Source organism: Geotrypetes seraphini, chromosome 1 (genome assembly GCF_902459505.1).
Source record: "Geotrypetes seraphini chromosome 1, aGeoSer1.1, whole genome shotgun sequence".
In the NCBI taxonomy this organism is placed as follows: domain Eukaryota; kingdom Metazoa; phylum Chordata; class Amphibia; order Gymnophiona; family Dermophiidae; genus Geotrypetes; species Geotrypetes seraphini.
Window position 1 is genome coordinate 491361613 of NC_047084.1, and position 13882 is coordinate 491375494.

The 13882-nt window shown below is 42.5% G+C and overlaps 1 protein-coding gene across 3 annotated transcripts in view; it reads right to left on the minus strand.

Moving 5' to 3' along the window:
- Positions 1 to 13882, minus strand: part of CARNMT1 (carnosine N-methyltransferase 1) — a 143080-nt gene that overhangs the window by 9852 nt on the left and 119346 nt on the right. For 2 of the 3 annotated variants that reach the window (XM_033926799.1, XM_033926781.1), the window contains exons 6-7: positions 8189 to 8302; positions 907 to 1010 (exon numbers count right to left, since the gene is read on the minus strand). In XM_033926799.1, the coding sequence (XP_033782690.1) occupies positions 907 to 1010; positions 8189 to 8302 (218 nt within the window). The remainder of the gene's footprint in view (positions 1 to 906; positions 1011 to 8188; positions 8303 to 13882) is intronic. The other variant, XM_033926790.1, reaches the window with a different exon arrangement.

The following is a 13882-nucleotide window of genomic DNA, read 5'->3' on the forward strand; positions in this document are numbered from 1 at the left end:
GGTCCTTGAAGCTTGATGCAGGCTCATCTGTCCTGCCCTAGACTCAAGGACTGTTCTGATATATCCCTTCCAAGGGATCGTTTGCTGTTTGCACAGAAGGAAGGATTAGGTTCTTACCTCAATAATCTCCTTTCCTATAGAATAGCACTCTATTTCTTACACCCTGCCCTGTCAGAAATTGAAACAGCCTGTGCTGAATAGTAGTCTGGGTTGAATTTCCAGTGGCTTGGCTCGTGGCAACCCAACAGAGAAGAAAAAATTATTTTAAGGCAGTGGGTTTAGATTCCCACTGCTCGCTGCTTTCACAGAGGTATGTAAGTATTAGTGCTGGTTGCACACAGGTAGGTGGTGAGTTTTTTCACCTTTAGTTTTCCAATTGCAAAATTAACTTTATCGGGGAGTTCCCCAAACCCCTCCTTGTTATCATTTCCTCTTATAGCAGGTATCACTTGCTTTAGTATAGACTGAAAAAAGAGTGCACTTACCCAAGGAGACAAGGACACCAAGCTGAGAAAACATATGATTGATGCCTTCTACAATCTAACTCGCGAGTTAGGGTACACAACCCATCTGTAAGAAATCGTATGATGTTCTACAGGAATGAGGATTATTGAGGTAAGAACCTAATCCTTTCTTAGGAATTAGAGTTGCACAGTTTAAACTCAAAATATGATTAGATCCTAAACTGCAGGATATCCTAGGTGGTTTTCAACTTCTTCTTAGCACATGGCAAATTGAGAGGTATCATACACAAAATTAGAGTTAACTGTTGAACATCTGAATGTTCTTTTTTAAAAGTCCCCATATAAATTCTCTTTTTGTATTTTTAACTGACTTTAGAGGCATGAACAAAATCACTGGAAGCAATATTTAGATAATCTATGTAAAATAACACAGGTGTCTCACCTCAAAACAGAATCCATACTGCAACACAACATTTTTGATATCTTCATAGCTCAGTTCTATAGAAATTTCATTTGCCAAATTTTCAAAGTGATATAGCAAAGGACCTAGAAAAGACAAACCAAATTAACCTGTGCAGCCAATTACACAATTGGAAAATTGTTAAGAGTATTTTATTTTTTAAAGTGTCTGGGTCCAGTTAAACCCATATATTCACTGTATCTGTGAATGGTTACTCACTAACTCATGCAAAATCAACTGGTGGTCTCAGTTCATCTTCATTCTACGCATACAAATGCATGGGCCATGGAAGCTTAAATTATCTACTCATCTCTAGAGGTGGGCAGCCTTTAGGAGGGCTCAAGCACATTAGCAAGAAACTTCCACTACAAATAGAATTACTGGTATTACATAAGAACATAAGAGTTGCCACACTGGGACAGTCCATCAAGCCCTTCTGTTTCCAACAGTGGCCAACCTAGGTCACAAGTACCTGGCAAGATTTTAAACAGTAAAACAGATTTTATGCTGCTTATCCTAGGAATAAACAGTGGATTTCCACAGGTGTTATCCGGGGACAGTAGCAGTTATTCTCACAGATGGGTGACATCATCCACGGAGCCAGGTATGGACAGTGCTAAAGTATACTGTCACTTTAAGCTTTAGAAAGCTTTGAGACTGCCTGCAATGCGCATGTGCAAGTGCCTTCCCACCTGATGCCAGCTCACAAGGTCATCAGTTCTATACCCAAGTGAAGAAGCCAACCAGGGGAGGTGGCAGGAGTAAAACAATGGAATCTCCTCCCTCCATCCTGAGGACCTGTTCAGATCAATTACAATTTAAGTGAATGCTAAAAAACTCAATTGTATGTAGATACTTTCCTCTGATGCTATGTGGATGGGAGATATTTAAAGAGGAATCTGAATTATGATTAATGCTCTTGATTCATTCACTATTGATGATATGTAATCCTACTGTAGTTCCCTGCTATTTTTAGTGGGTTAAATGTGTGTACTGAAAGTAATGTTATCAAGTTTCAAGTTTTATTAAACTTTTGATATATCGCAATATTATTAATTCAAAGCGATTTACAATTAAAAACGGGGTCTTAATTATTAACTAAAACCAACACAAACGGACCTGATATACCAATACTTAAGGGAAGTAGGGAGAACTACAATAAGTATAATAAAGGATACATACAAGGAAAATACAAATGGAGGGTAAGAAAGTTTAAAAGTATTTATAAAAGTATAGTAGAAAATTAAGAACTTTTTTTTCCCAAATTCTCACAGCCTAAGACAGAGGATTAATGAGTTTAAGCATCAAATGGGATCAATAGGGACTCCAATAATTAGGTCTCAAAAGCATCCTTGTACAACCAGCACTTTAACAGTCCTTTAAATTTACTCAATGATTTTTCTTCTTTAATAAATGATGGTAGGGAATTGTTATATGTTGCTCTTTGAATCATTGTGAATGTTTTATGCTGTAAACCGCTTAGTTATAGGCGGTTAAGAAATTTTAGAAATAAATAAATAAAATCAGATATATTATCTAATACGAGTAGGCGGAAAGCAAGAGAAGGAAAATGAATAGAGGACTAATAAGTGGTATACAACCGTCCTCGGCAAAAGTGAAAGATAAGAACTCAACAAAAACTTATGCATATGGAGGCTCTGAAATAGTAGCCGATCTCATAGCAGCAGGTGAAGCCAAGCATAGGAGAGGGAGACACCATAAAAATGACGTCACCCATCTGTGAGAATATGTCAAAGGATAAACATAGATTTTAACCTGACAGTTTTTAAATCCCACCTAATTCATCATAAGATAGGGCTGAAAGGGGGAGGGAGCTAAGCCTGATCCTGTTCAGAGGGAAGGAGCAGAGTCTATGGGGACCAGGGACATAGCCATGGGTAAGCCTGGGCCCATCCAATAGCAGTGCATGAACGCCAGCATAGAGGGAACAGGCTGGGATCCTGCAGTCCTATGAATTATCTTCAATGGGTCCCTTGGCAGTGATGTTGATTCCTACACACTGCCTGCTGCTGACTTGTCTCTCTCTATAACAATTTCCTGTTTCTCTGCCTAGACGGACACGGCAGATAGGAGGCTTCTGGGTCAGTGGCAGTAGGAATTGCTACTGCTGCCAGGGGACCTGTTGAAGCAAGAGGAAGAGGTGTGGGTGAATTGGGATGAGGGAGAGAAGGAGAAATTATGCAGGAGAGGGGAGAAGAGAGGGAGAATTGCTGGAGATAGGGTGGAGGGGAGGAATGGAGAGATGCAGCAAAGGGTCAAGAAAGGGATACATTTGTATATGGTGTAGAGGGGAGAGAGATGCTGCCGTGGTATTGGGAGGGGTGAGACGGGGAGAAAATATTGGACATGGAGTAAACGGGAGGGAGAGATGGTGCATAGAGGAGAGCGGGAGAACTATTGGACATGACAGTGGAAGATAAATGTTGGACCCAGGGCACAAGGGAGGGAGAGACAAATAAGTTGGACATGAGGATGGATGAGAGGGAAGTAGAGTTACATAGTAGGTGGAGAGGGGAAAAAGAGGGAGACAGATTCAGGAGCAGAAGGTAGTGATAGATAGATGCTGGACAATGGGAGAGAGGGAAGGAGGAGGAGAATGCTGGACCATGGGAGGGAAGAGAGAAGGGGCAGAGAGATGAAAGGCTATGAGGATGGGGAGAAAAGAAAAAGGGAGAAGATGCTGGGCTAAGGGAAGGAGGAGGGAAGAAGGAGGGTGAAGGGCTAGGTGGAGGTATGCTGGGCTAGGTGAAGGGAAGAAAACCTGGGAATGGTGGAACTATTTAAGAAAGGCCAAGAGTGGAAGGAGGGGGTGGCAAGGAAATTAATGAGAGCTTAGTGATTACAGAGGGTAGAAATATGGTACAGGCAGTCCCCAGGTTACAATGTCTGATTTACGTTGGACTCGTACCTACGAATGTGATCACCCTCCCTCTAGAATTTCTACTCCAGAATTTCTACTCCTCTCCTCCCTGCAATCTTCCCAAAGTGGCGATGGCTGGCTGGCTGGCAGGAGCAGCATTGTAAATAGAATGCCCGAGGTTGGCCCCACTGAGTCCTTTCCTCTGCTTCGTCTGCTTCCTATGATGTCAATTCCTTTAGGCAGAAGCGGCAAAGGAAAGGCCCCAATGGAGTACAGTTCAAAGAGATTTTCACTCCTAGAAACGGAGAGATTCAGATGTGATGAAGAAGAAGAAACATTCAACTATTTATGGTAAAGAGTTTGGTTTAAAATTATATAATGTATGCCTGTACTCTAGTAGTTAGGGTTCTCAAATCCATGACCCTCATGAGTGAGACTACATTCTTTGACAAACTCCAGCAAGATTTAACTGGGCTTTTTACCCATTCAGTTCCAAAGAGTCATGAGCAAAATGGGCTTTTGCAAAAATGGAAGTACAGTACTCACCTGATATTCGTGGGGGTTCCGTTCTAGGAACCCCCGCGAATATCAAAAAACCGTGAATACAGTTTTTCGCCAGGGGAGGCAGAAGAGGGCAGCTGAAGGCAGGATAAGGCAGCTGGAGCGCCGGCGAGTGAAGGAAATCACTCGCAGTATGCTCCGACCGCCTCTTTCTGCACTAAAGTCAGGCTTCACCAATCAGGAGCTGCTTTGACACACAGCTCCTCATTGGTGAAGCCCAACTTTAGCACAGGAAGTCCCAGTCGGAGAATACTGCGAATGACCAGGACCGCAAACCGCGAATGACCGAGAGAACATTGTTTTCCTTTTCGTTATGCCTACACTTTTGCATTTTCCCAAGTTATTACTAGAGAATGACACAGGGACAAATTTTTCCCTGTCCCCGCAGGAACTCAATTTCCCTATCCCATCCCTGATAGTTTTGTCACTTTCACCATCCTGTTCCTGTATGCTCTGCCTTAACTGTGCAAGCTTTGAAACTTATGATTTTCAAGTGTTTGAGGCTTGAACAGATGAGGACAGAGCTTGCAGGAATGGGGCAGGGACAGGAAAATAACTCGACGGGATGGGAAAAAGAGTTCCCGTGGTGTGGGAAAAAATTTGTCCCCATGTCATTCTCTAGTTATTACCTAGCCTTAACAGTAGCCTCTTAATAGTTAGAGCAGCAGGATAAGAACTAGTTCAAACCAACGACAACTCTGTTTAATCTTGGACAAGTCTCTTAACCCAGATGCTGATGAAAGAGGTAGAGGGGTAGATGGAGAGAATGAAGGTGGTAGACACTGGATGTTAGTGGGGAGGGGACAGCAAGAGGGAGATCAGATCTAGACAACTGATCCTCTCTTCTCTCTCCCCTCTATAGCGATTAACTTGTTCTATTGATCACTCTCTCCTCAAAAATGGATTTCCTGTCCTATTAACCCTCTTTCTTCCTCCCCTCTTAAAGCCAATCAATTTGTACCTTTGCTTAATCTTTGTAAACCGCATAGAACTTCACAGTATTGCGGTATATAAGCTGTTATTATTATTATTATTATTATTATTATCAGATGTTGGACAGAAGTAGAGAAGACAGCGAGAGGGGTGATCAGATGCTGGACAGAAATAGAGAAGACAGTGAGAGGGGGAGCAGATGCTGGACGGAAGTAGAGAAGTCAGCGAGAGGGGGAGCAGATGCTGGATGGAAGTAGAGAAGACAGCCAGAGGAAAAGTTGCTGGACGGAAGGTAGTAGAGAAAGAGGGCACATACTAGATGTAAGGAGGGAATAAATAAAAAAAGGCACATGCTGGATGTGGGAAGAAGATAGAGAGTTAGTGAGATACTGGAGGGGGTGAAGGAAAGAGGTGGCAAACTCAGTGGTAGGTAGACATAGTGAAAAGAGGGAAATTAAGGACTGGATAGTATGAAATAATTAAATTTAGACAGAGGCAGAAAATAAATTGAGAAGGAAGACCAAGGAAGACAAAAAAGGAAAGGGAGAGAGAGAGAGATGCTAGACTATTGGGGGGGGGGGGGGAGGAGATGAGAGGAGAGGAGAAAGATGCCAGAGCATGGGTGAGAGGGAAGGAGACACAGTCCAGATCTGGGGGGAGGAAAGGGGGAAGGATGCCAGAGATAGCAGATCTAGGGGGGAGGGAGAGAAGGAAGGGAAGGAGACAGAGATACCAGACCATTGGGGGGAGGGAGAGATGGTAGGTGGAGTCAGTTTCTTGAAAGGGCATAGAAAGAGGGCAGATGCCATATAGAAAGGGAAGAGAGAGGGCATACAGTGGATAGAAGGAAGACAGTGACGAGAAGATGAGAAAAGCAGAAACCAGAGACAACAAAGGTAGAGAAAAATTATTTATTTTTTTCCTTTAGGATAAAGTAGTATTGTAGTTGTATTGATAAACATTTATAAATAGAAAATGAAAATAAGGTGGTTCTTTTATTGGACTAATTTTAATACAGAGCAGAGGAAGGGGGTTTTGGCATCTGAAGGCTAATTGAAAAAGTATTAGTCCAATAAAATGGTATTATCTTATGTTCCATTTCTGTTTTATTGTTATTTGTTAATTTGTAAAGTGATGATTTGATATTTCTCAGTTTTTTTTCAAATTAACAACTGCTATCTTTATATTTTGAATAATCTTAGGGGACATGCATCACTGTTTCTGTGCTGTTGAATTGCATGTAGTTTGGCTTCTTGGTGGTTGTTTAACTTTTGTCTACATATTTATATTTTTAGTTTGGGATTACTTATTCCATACTGAGTGAAAGTGTTTCTGTGTAAATGAAAGATATGGTTTTCTCTTAGTATTGACTGTGCAGGATAGAACTGTACTAATCTGGCTTGTTTAGTTTTACAATGGGTGTATTGATGTTCTAGTGCTCACTGCAGTGTTTGATGCTGCTTTTTCCTAGGTACACTCTTGCTGTGTGAGTTGTGGGTTATATTAAAAATCATGTTTTTTCAAATAGAGGAGGGGAGTGTTAAAAATGATTGGCCCCAGGTGTCACATATGTTAAGTACACCACTACCTTAAACCTCCATTGCCTCAGAAATAAGACTAAACTCTCCAGGGACAGGAAAATACTCGTACCTACAGTACCTGAAAACAAGAGGGTCATGGAGAGAGGAGGAATGGAAATGCCACACCCACATGATGAGAGGGAGAGGAGAGAAGGGAGAGGGTGAGAGAAAAGGGGAGCAAGAAGAGAGAAGGTAATAGAATAGGAAGAAGGACAGGGACAGATGCTGGATTCACATAGGTGGAAGAGGAAGAATGAGCAGAAAGGTCAGACCCAGAGGGTGGGGATGGGGGAGACACAGAAAGATGCTGAACCCAAAATGTGGTGGATCAACAAGAGAAAAAGGAGAAGAAATACTGGCTTGGGGAGGGGAAGGGAAGAGAGAATGACCAAGGCCAAGAAGAGGACCCATGGGAGGGGGAGCAGCAGGCATACAAGATGGCGATGGAATGAAAGTAAGTGCAAACCTCCTATCTTTTCTTTCTAATTAAATTATTGTAAGGACTGTTTCTTTAATGTTTTAAAAAGCTGTATACTGTACATATATACATAAATACACTCAGATTCTCACATGTTCCGAGTTACATACAAATCTAACTTAGAATGGCTTTAAAAATGTAACTTGTTTTTTTATCCCTGTAATGAGGAATAGATTAAAGACAAAAGGTAATGGAGGACTTGGGAAAGAGTGAAGTGAGGAATGGGAAAGCTAGTGGGTGAAAAAAGATTATAGAAATTTGAAAAGTAGCTGAAGAGTAAAAAGGAGGTGAAGGGTGAAAAACAGGATTAAATTTGAGTTGACTGAAAAAGGAAAAAAAGAGGAGAGAGTTAAAAAGGACAATCAATATGCTGGAAGCAGTTAGTAGTGAGAAAATAGACCTGAGAGAGGAGAAAAGACAAATGAATAGCAGCTGCTTGAAGAAGAATTAACATACAAACTGGAAAGCAGAAAAGGGAAATGAGCCAATATGAGAACAAAATAAAATGGTCAGACAACAAAAGTATAGAAATACATTTTATTTTGAATGATTTAAAATGAAATACGTTAAATCTGGGAAATGTACATAGCAATTGTACTGTATTGTGTGTGTTCAGTAGAAAAGGAAATGCATTTCTGTTTTTAGTTCTCCAGTGTTGAAGTGCATGCTAATTGTGGGCTGTTTTGGCTCTGAAACAAGACCAAAACTGTTGGTCTCTACTGATAAGGGCAGCCATAGTAGACAAATCAATTACCATGACTATAAAATGATTCATGTGTCAATCTTTTTTTTGTGCGTGCATGATAAAATCAAGTTATAAATGACAGTTACCTAGATTTATCCATATTCCTCCTGGTTTGAGTATTTTCCATATTGTGTCAATATAATCAACAACGTTATGAGCAGTATCTATAAAAAAACAGGTTGCTATACAATCCCACATACCTGCAGAGAAAAAAATCAGTTTTATCCAATGATCATAATAATGGCAAAATAATTTTATAAAAAAACACTTTCTATACACACACAGACTAAAGACTTGAGTATCTGTGATCCAAATCTTTGCTCATTATCCAGATAGACCATGAGTGATTTAGAGTGTGGAAAGATCAATCCCAATTGGTTAAAATTGTGCATTTATAACAGTTAAATTTATAACAGGATGCCTAAGTGAGAAGTACAAAAAAAAGAGAAATTAGGTCCTTACCTGTTAATTTTCTTTCTTTTAGTCCCTCCAGACCAGCACAGAAATAGATGAGTTTACGCTGCTCTGCCAGCAGGTGAAGACTGAGATACTAATTTTTGACTTCAGTACAAGTGGCTGTATAGTCCCTATTACAATCAGTCTTAACGAATAGCCAAGCAGAAAACAACTAGGCTGAAAAACATCCCAACGCCACACTCACATAGAGAAAACAAGAAAAACACTGTTGGATACTGATTAGAACAAGAACCTTTCAGAAATGCCCCACAGTTCGCCAGCTAAACCAAATGCTGCTGCTCTTTTAAACTCCCCTAACAACCAACTCCCACAGAAAAAAAACATACTCTTCGCAAAAAAAATCAAACAAAATTACAGGGTGGAATCTGTGCCGGTCTGGGACACTAAAGAAGGAGAAATTAGGTCCTTACCTGCTAATTTTCTTTCTTTTAGTCCCTGCTGCCTGGCACAGAAACGGATGGGACGTACCAAAGCAGTACCCATCATGGGTGGGACCCTCGAAGGGCCACCACAAGAATACACTCACCGAACACCACGTCCCAACGCATCTGAACGTCCACACGGTAGTGCTGAACAAAGGAATGGAGAGAAGACCAAACTGCAGTTTTATAGATATCCACCAGAGGTACAAGAGAAGATTCAGCCCAAGAAGCTGCTTGACCTTGAGTGGAATGAGCTTTGAGATATTCAGGAACAGGCTTCTTCTGGAGAAGGTATGCTGAAGCAATAGCCTCCTTGATCCAATGGTAGCCTTGGAAGCACCATCCCTCTTACGAGGGCCCGCTAAGAGGGACAAAAAGGTGATCTGACTTACGGAACTCCTGGGTCTGCTGAACATAAGAGCTAAAGACCCTAAAGACATCCAGCTTGTTCAACTGCCTCTGCTCCAAAGAGCCCTCCCCACTACCCAAGACAAGGAGGGAATATGGACTGGTTGACATGAAATGGCAAAATCACCTTTGGAAGAAAGGAGGGAACCGGCCACATCACAACCCGCTCCTTAGAGAATTCCAGGAAAGGTGGCCTATAAGAGAAAACCTGCAGTTCTGAAATGCATCTTGTGGAAGTAATTGCCACAAAGAAAACCACCTTAAGAGTAAGGTCCTTCAACATACAGGCGTCGAGAGACTCAAACGGAGGACGAATGAGCCCAAAGAGAACTAGATTGAGATCTCAGATAGGAACCGAAGGCCAAACTGGTGGCCAGAGCAATTTTGCAGCTCTCAAGAACCAAATCACATCTGGAGAAGAGGCCAAAAGCTTACCACGAAAGGAAGACAAAGTGGCAATCTGCACCCAAAGGGAGGACCAGACAAGGCCTCGCTCCAGACCATCCTGCAGAAATTTCCAGAATGTGAGGCAAAGCAGCGTGAAAGGGAACCATGCCCCGCGTGAAACACCACTCTTCAATAAGACGCCAAATATACACACAAGCACGAAAGGTGGAAATTCTCCAAGACCCCAAGAGAGTGGAGATCAACTTATCTGAATAACCCTTCTTCCTTAGGCGAGCCCTTTCAAGAGCCAAAACAAAAGGGACCCAGATTGAACATTGGAATGGGACCCTGGGACAGAAAATCAGGCAAAAGAGGCAGCGGAAGAGGATCTGCCACTAGCAGCCGAACTGGATCTGCATACCATGGGCACCTGGGCCAGTCCAGAGCTACGAGAACCACGTGGCCTGTGTGCTGGGCAATCCAAAGAATTCTGTCCACCAGAGACCATGGAGGAAAGACATACAGCAGGTCATCCATCAGCCAAGCCTGTACCAGAGCATCCAGCCCCTCGAACTGGCAATCCCTGTGCTGACTGAAGAACCATGGCACTTTGGCGTTGACACTCGTGGCCATGAGATCCATTATTGGCCGACCCCAGGACTGAACAATCAACTCGAAGGCTTCCAGCCCGAGACACCACTCACTGGGATCCAGCGCATGATGACTGAGAAAATCCACCTGGACATTGTCCACTCCGGCAATGTGGGAAGCCAAGATATCCCAAAGATGAGCCTCTGCCCATTCCGTGATCTGAGAGGTCTCCAGCACTACCAGATGACTCTTGTTGCCCACCTGATGACCGACATAGGCCACCGCTGAGGAAGGAACCCTGGCCTCTGGAAGGAAAACTTTTCCCAAGCTGGTGTTGAAAAGAACGCTAATATACTCCAAGTTCTGAGAGGGAATCAACCGGATTTTGTACAGGTTGACCACCCAGCCCAGAACATAAGAATTGCCATCTCCGGATCAGACCTTAGGTTCATCAAGTCTGGCGATCCGCACACGCGGAGGCCCCACCAGGTGTACCTGGCATAGTTTAGTCCTCATAAGGAGATGCAAATCTAGTTTACCCTTACCCGTATCACTCTATGCCACTCATAAGGCGATGTACATCTAGCTTACCCTTAAATCCTAGAACGGTGGATTCCGCAATTACCTCTTCTGGGAGAGCATTTCAGGTGTCCACCACTTGTTGCGTGAAACAGAACTTCCTGTTATTTGTCCTGAACTTGTCCTCAGCTTCAGTCCGTGCCCTCTAGTACGTGTCACATTGGACATTGTTTTTCCCGCTCCATTTTGTTGATTCCTTTCAGTATTTTGAAAGTCTCGATCAGATCCCCTCGCATTCTCCTCTTCTGAAGGGAGAACAACCCCAGTGTCTTAAGTTATTCCTCGTAATCCAGGTTTTCCATACCTTTCACGAGCTTTGTTGCTCGTCTCTGCACCCTCTCCAGCAGTTTTATATCCTTCTTTAGGTATGGAAACCAATGCTGGACGCAGAATTCCAAGTGTGGTCTGACCATCGCTCTATAAAGCGGCATTATTACTTTCTCCGATCTACTCGCGATTCCCTTCTTTATCTTGCCTAATATTCTATTTGCTTTCTTCGCCGCCGCCGCACATTGCACCGACGGTTTCAGGGTCCTATCAATTAGTACACCCAGGTCCTTTTCCTGCTCGGTTTTTCCCAGAATTGCACCTGACATACTATACTTGTGTTCCTTATTCTTTCTGCCTAAGTGCATCACTTTGCATTTTTCCACATTAAACTTCATCTGCCATTTATCTGCAGAAACTCCACAACCCAAGACTAAAAGGGTATAAAGGGCTCAGATCCAGCACCGGGCCATCTTTTCTCCAGCACAGTGAGGGAAAGGGAAGCTAGTTGTCCCCCTCACTGCACCGAGAACAGCCTGCTCCTTTTTACTTTGGCGGGAAGCCCCGCCCACTTCCTCCTTAGGCAGTCATTTTGCCTTCCTACCCTTTAAAGGGTTCAGATCCAGCACGGGCCATCTTCTCTCCAGCACAGTGAGGGGAAGGGAAGCCAGTCGTCCCCCTCACTGCACCGAGAACAGCCTGCTCCTTTTTACTTCGGCGGGAAGCCCTGCTCACTTCCTCTTCCGGCAATCATTTTGCCTTCCTGTCCTTTAAAGGGCTCAGATCCAGCACCAGGTCATCTTCTCTCCAGCACAGTGAGGGGAAGTTTCCCAGCTGACTCCACACTAGCTGACATTTCACCTTACTTCGGTGTGGGAGCTTGCTCTGCTCTGTCTCCGCATGCAGCATCAAGCTTTTTTAAAAGCTCGGCGCCAAGCTTCCCAGCTGACCCCACACTAGTTGACATCTTATCTTACTTTGGCGTGGGAGCTTGCTCCGCCCTGTCTGTTGCGTTGCAGCATCAAGCTTTTTTAAAAGCTCAGCACCATATTTTCCAGCTGACCCCACACTAGTTGACATCTTATCTTACTTTGGCGTGGGAGCTTGCTCCGCCCTGTCCCTTACGTTGCAGCATCAAGCTTTTTTAAAAACTCGGTGCCAAGCTTTTCAGCTGACTTCTCACTAACTGACATTTCATCTTACTTCGGCGTGGGAGCTTGCTCCGCCCTGTCTCTTACGTGCAGCGCTAAGCTTTTTTTAGCTCAGTCAGTTGTATAATTCTCTCCACCAATTAGCTGTTAGACTAGACTTTGTGATTTCTGTTAATTTTCACCATGAAGTTACCTCTCTGGCTTCTCTCTCTCTGTTTTAATCCCACTCATTGTGCAAATTCTCTCTCCCCCCAAGGTACTTGGCTTCAACAGTAACAGTGTGATCTGCCCTGGCCTTAGAATTCCCGTATTGGTGCATACTAGAAATTATTCTTCTAAAAAACCTTTCCGGGATGTCAATTATGCCTCTCTAAAGCCTATACCAATTACTAACTTACCTAGTCTAGCCTCTGACACAACTATCCCAAGGCCATTACAGCCGGAGCCCCAGGAGGTGAGACGCCGAGTGCCACTATGACTAAACTGATTCATTATTTGCCTGTGACTTTCTGGTATTTAGGATTAACTCTTTCCATTCAACCCTTGACTTTAAACACACAAGTCTGGAAGTCTAAGCACATTTATTTATTTATTTATGTTTACAGATATTTGGGCTAAATAACCAAACCCAAGTGGTGTTTAACAAAAATTCATATTCCTGTATCTAATAATAACCACTTAATAATGTACTCTGTATCACACTGAGGCCTCAGATTCGGAGCATACGCGAAGTCCTATCACGGACTAAACGATCAGCGTATTCCAAGCTCCACACTCCAGTCATAGGCCTCCTAACTGCACTAGTTTATTAACTTCTATTTTATCAAAAAGTCTTTTTTCTTGTGCTTTTTATCTTTTTTTCTTATTTTCTTTACTTATTTTCAAAACAGCACTACTCTTATAATCTAAAAATTTTCTAGGTGCATTCTAAAATGTTTATACTAAATATCTTCAAGTGAAATACAAAGCATCCGAATTTTTAACAGGCAGACAGATCACTTATCTTAATAGAGACTTGAATGTTAAAGCCTTAGCCTTCGCCTTAGGCTCAGATAGACGAAGGCTAAGGCTTTAACATTCAAGTCTCTATTAAGATAAGTGATCTGTCTGCCTGTTAAAAATTCGGATGCTTTGTATTTCACTTGAAGATATTTAATATAAACATTTTAGAATGCACCTAGAAAATTTTTAGATTATAAGAGTAGTGCTGTTTTGAAAATAAGTAAAGAAAATAAGAAAAAAAGATAAAAAGCACAAGAAAAAAGACTTTTTGATAAAATAGAAGTTAATAAACTAGTGCAGTTAGGAGGCCTATGACTGGAGTGTGGAGCTTGGAATACGCTGATCGTTTAGTCCGTGATAGGACTCAGCGTATGCTCTGAATCTGAGGCCTCAGTGTGATACAGAGTACATTATTAAGTGGTTATTATTAGATACAGGAGTATGAATTACAAATATTTGGGAACATAAAACATAGTGAAAGCTACTTCCGACCAGT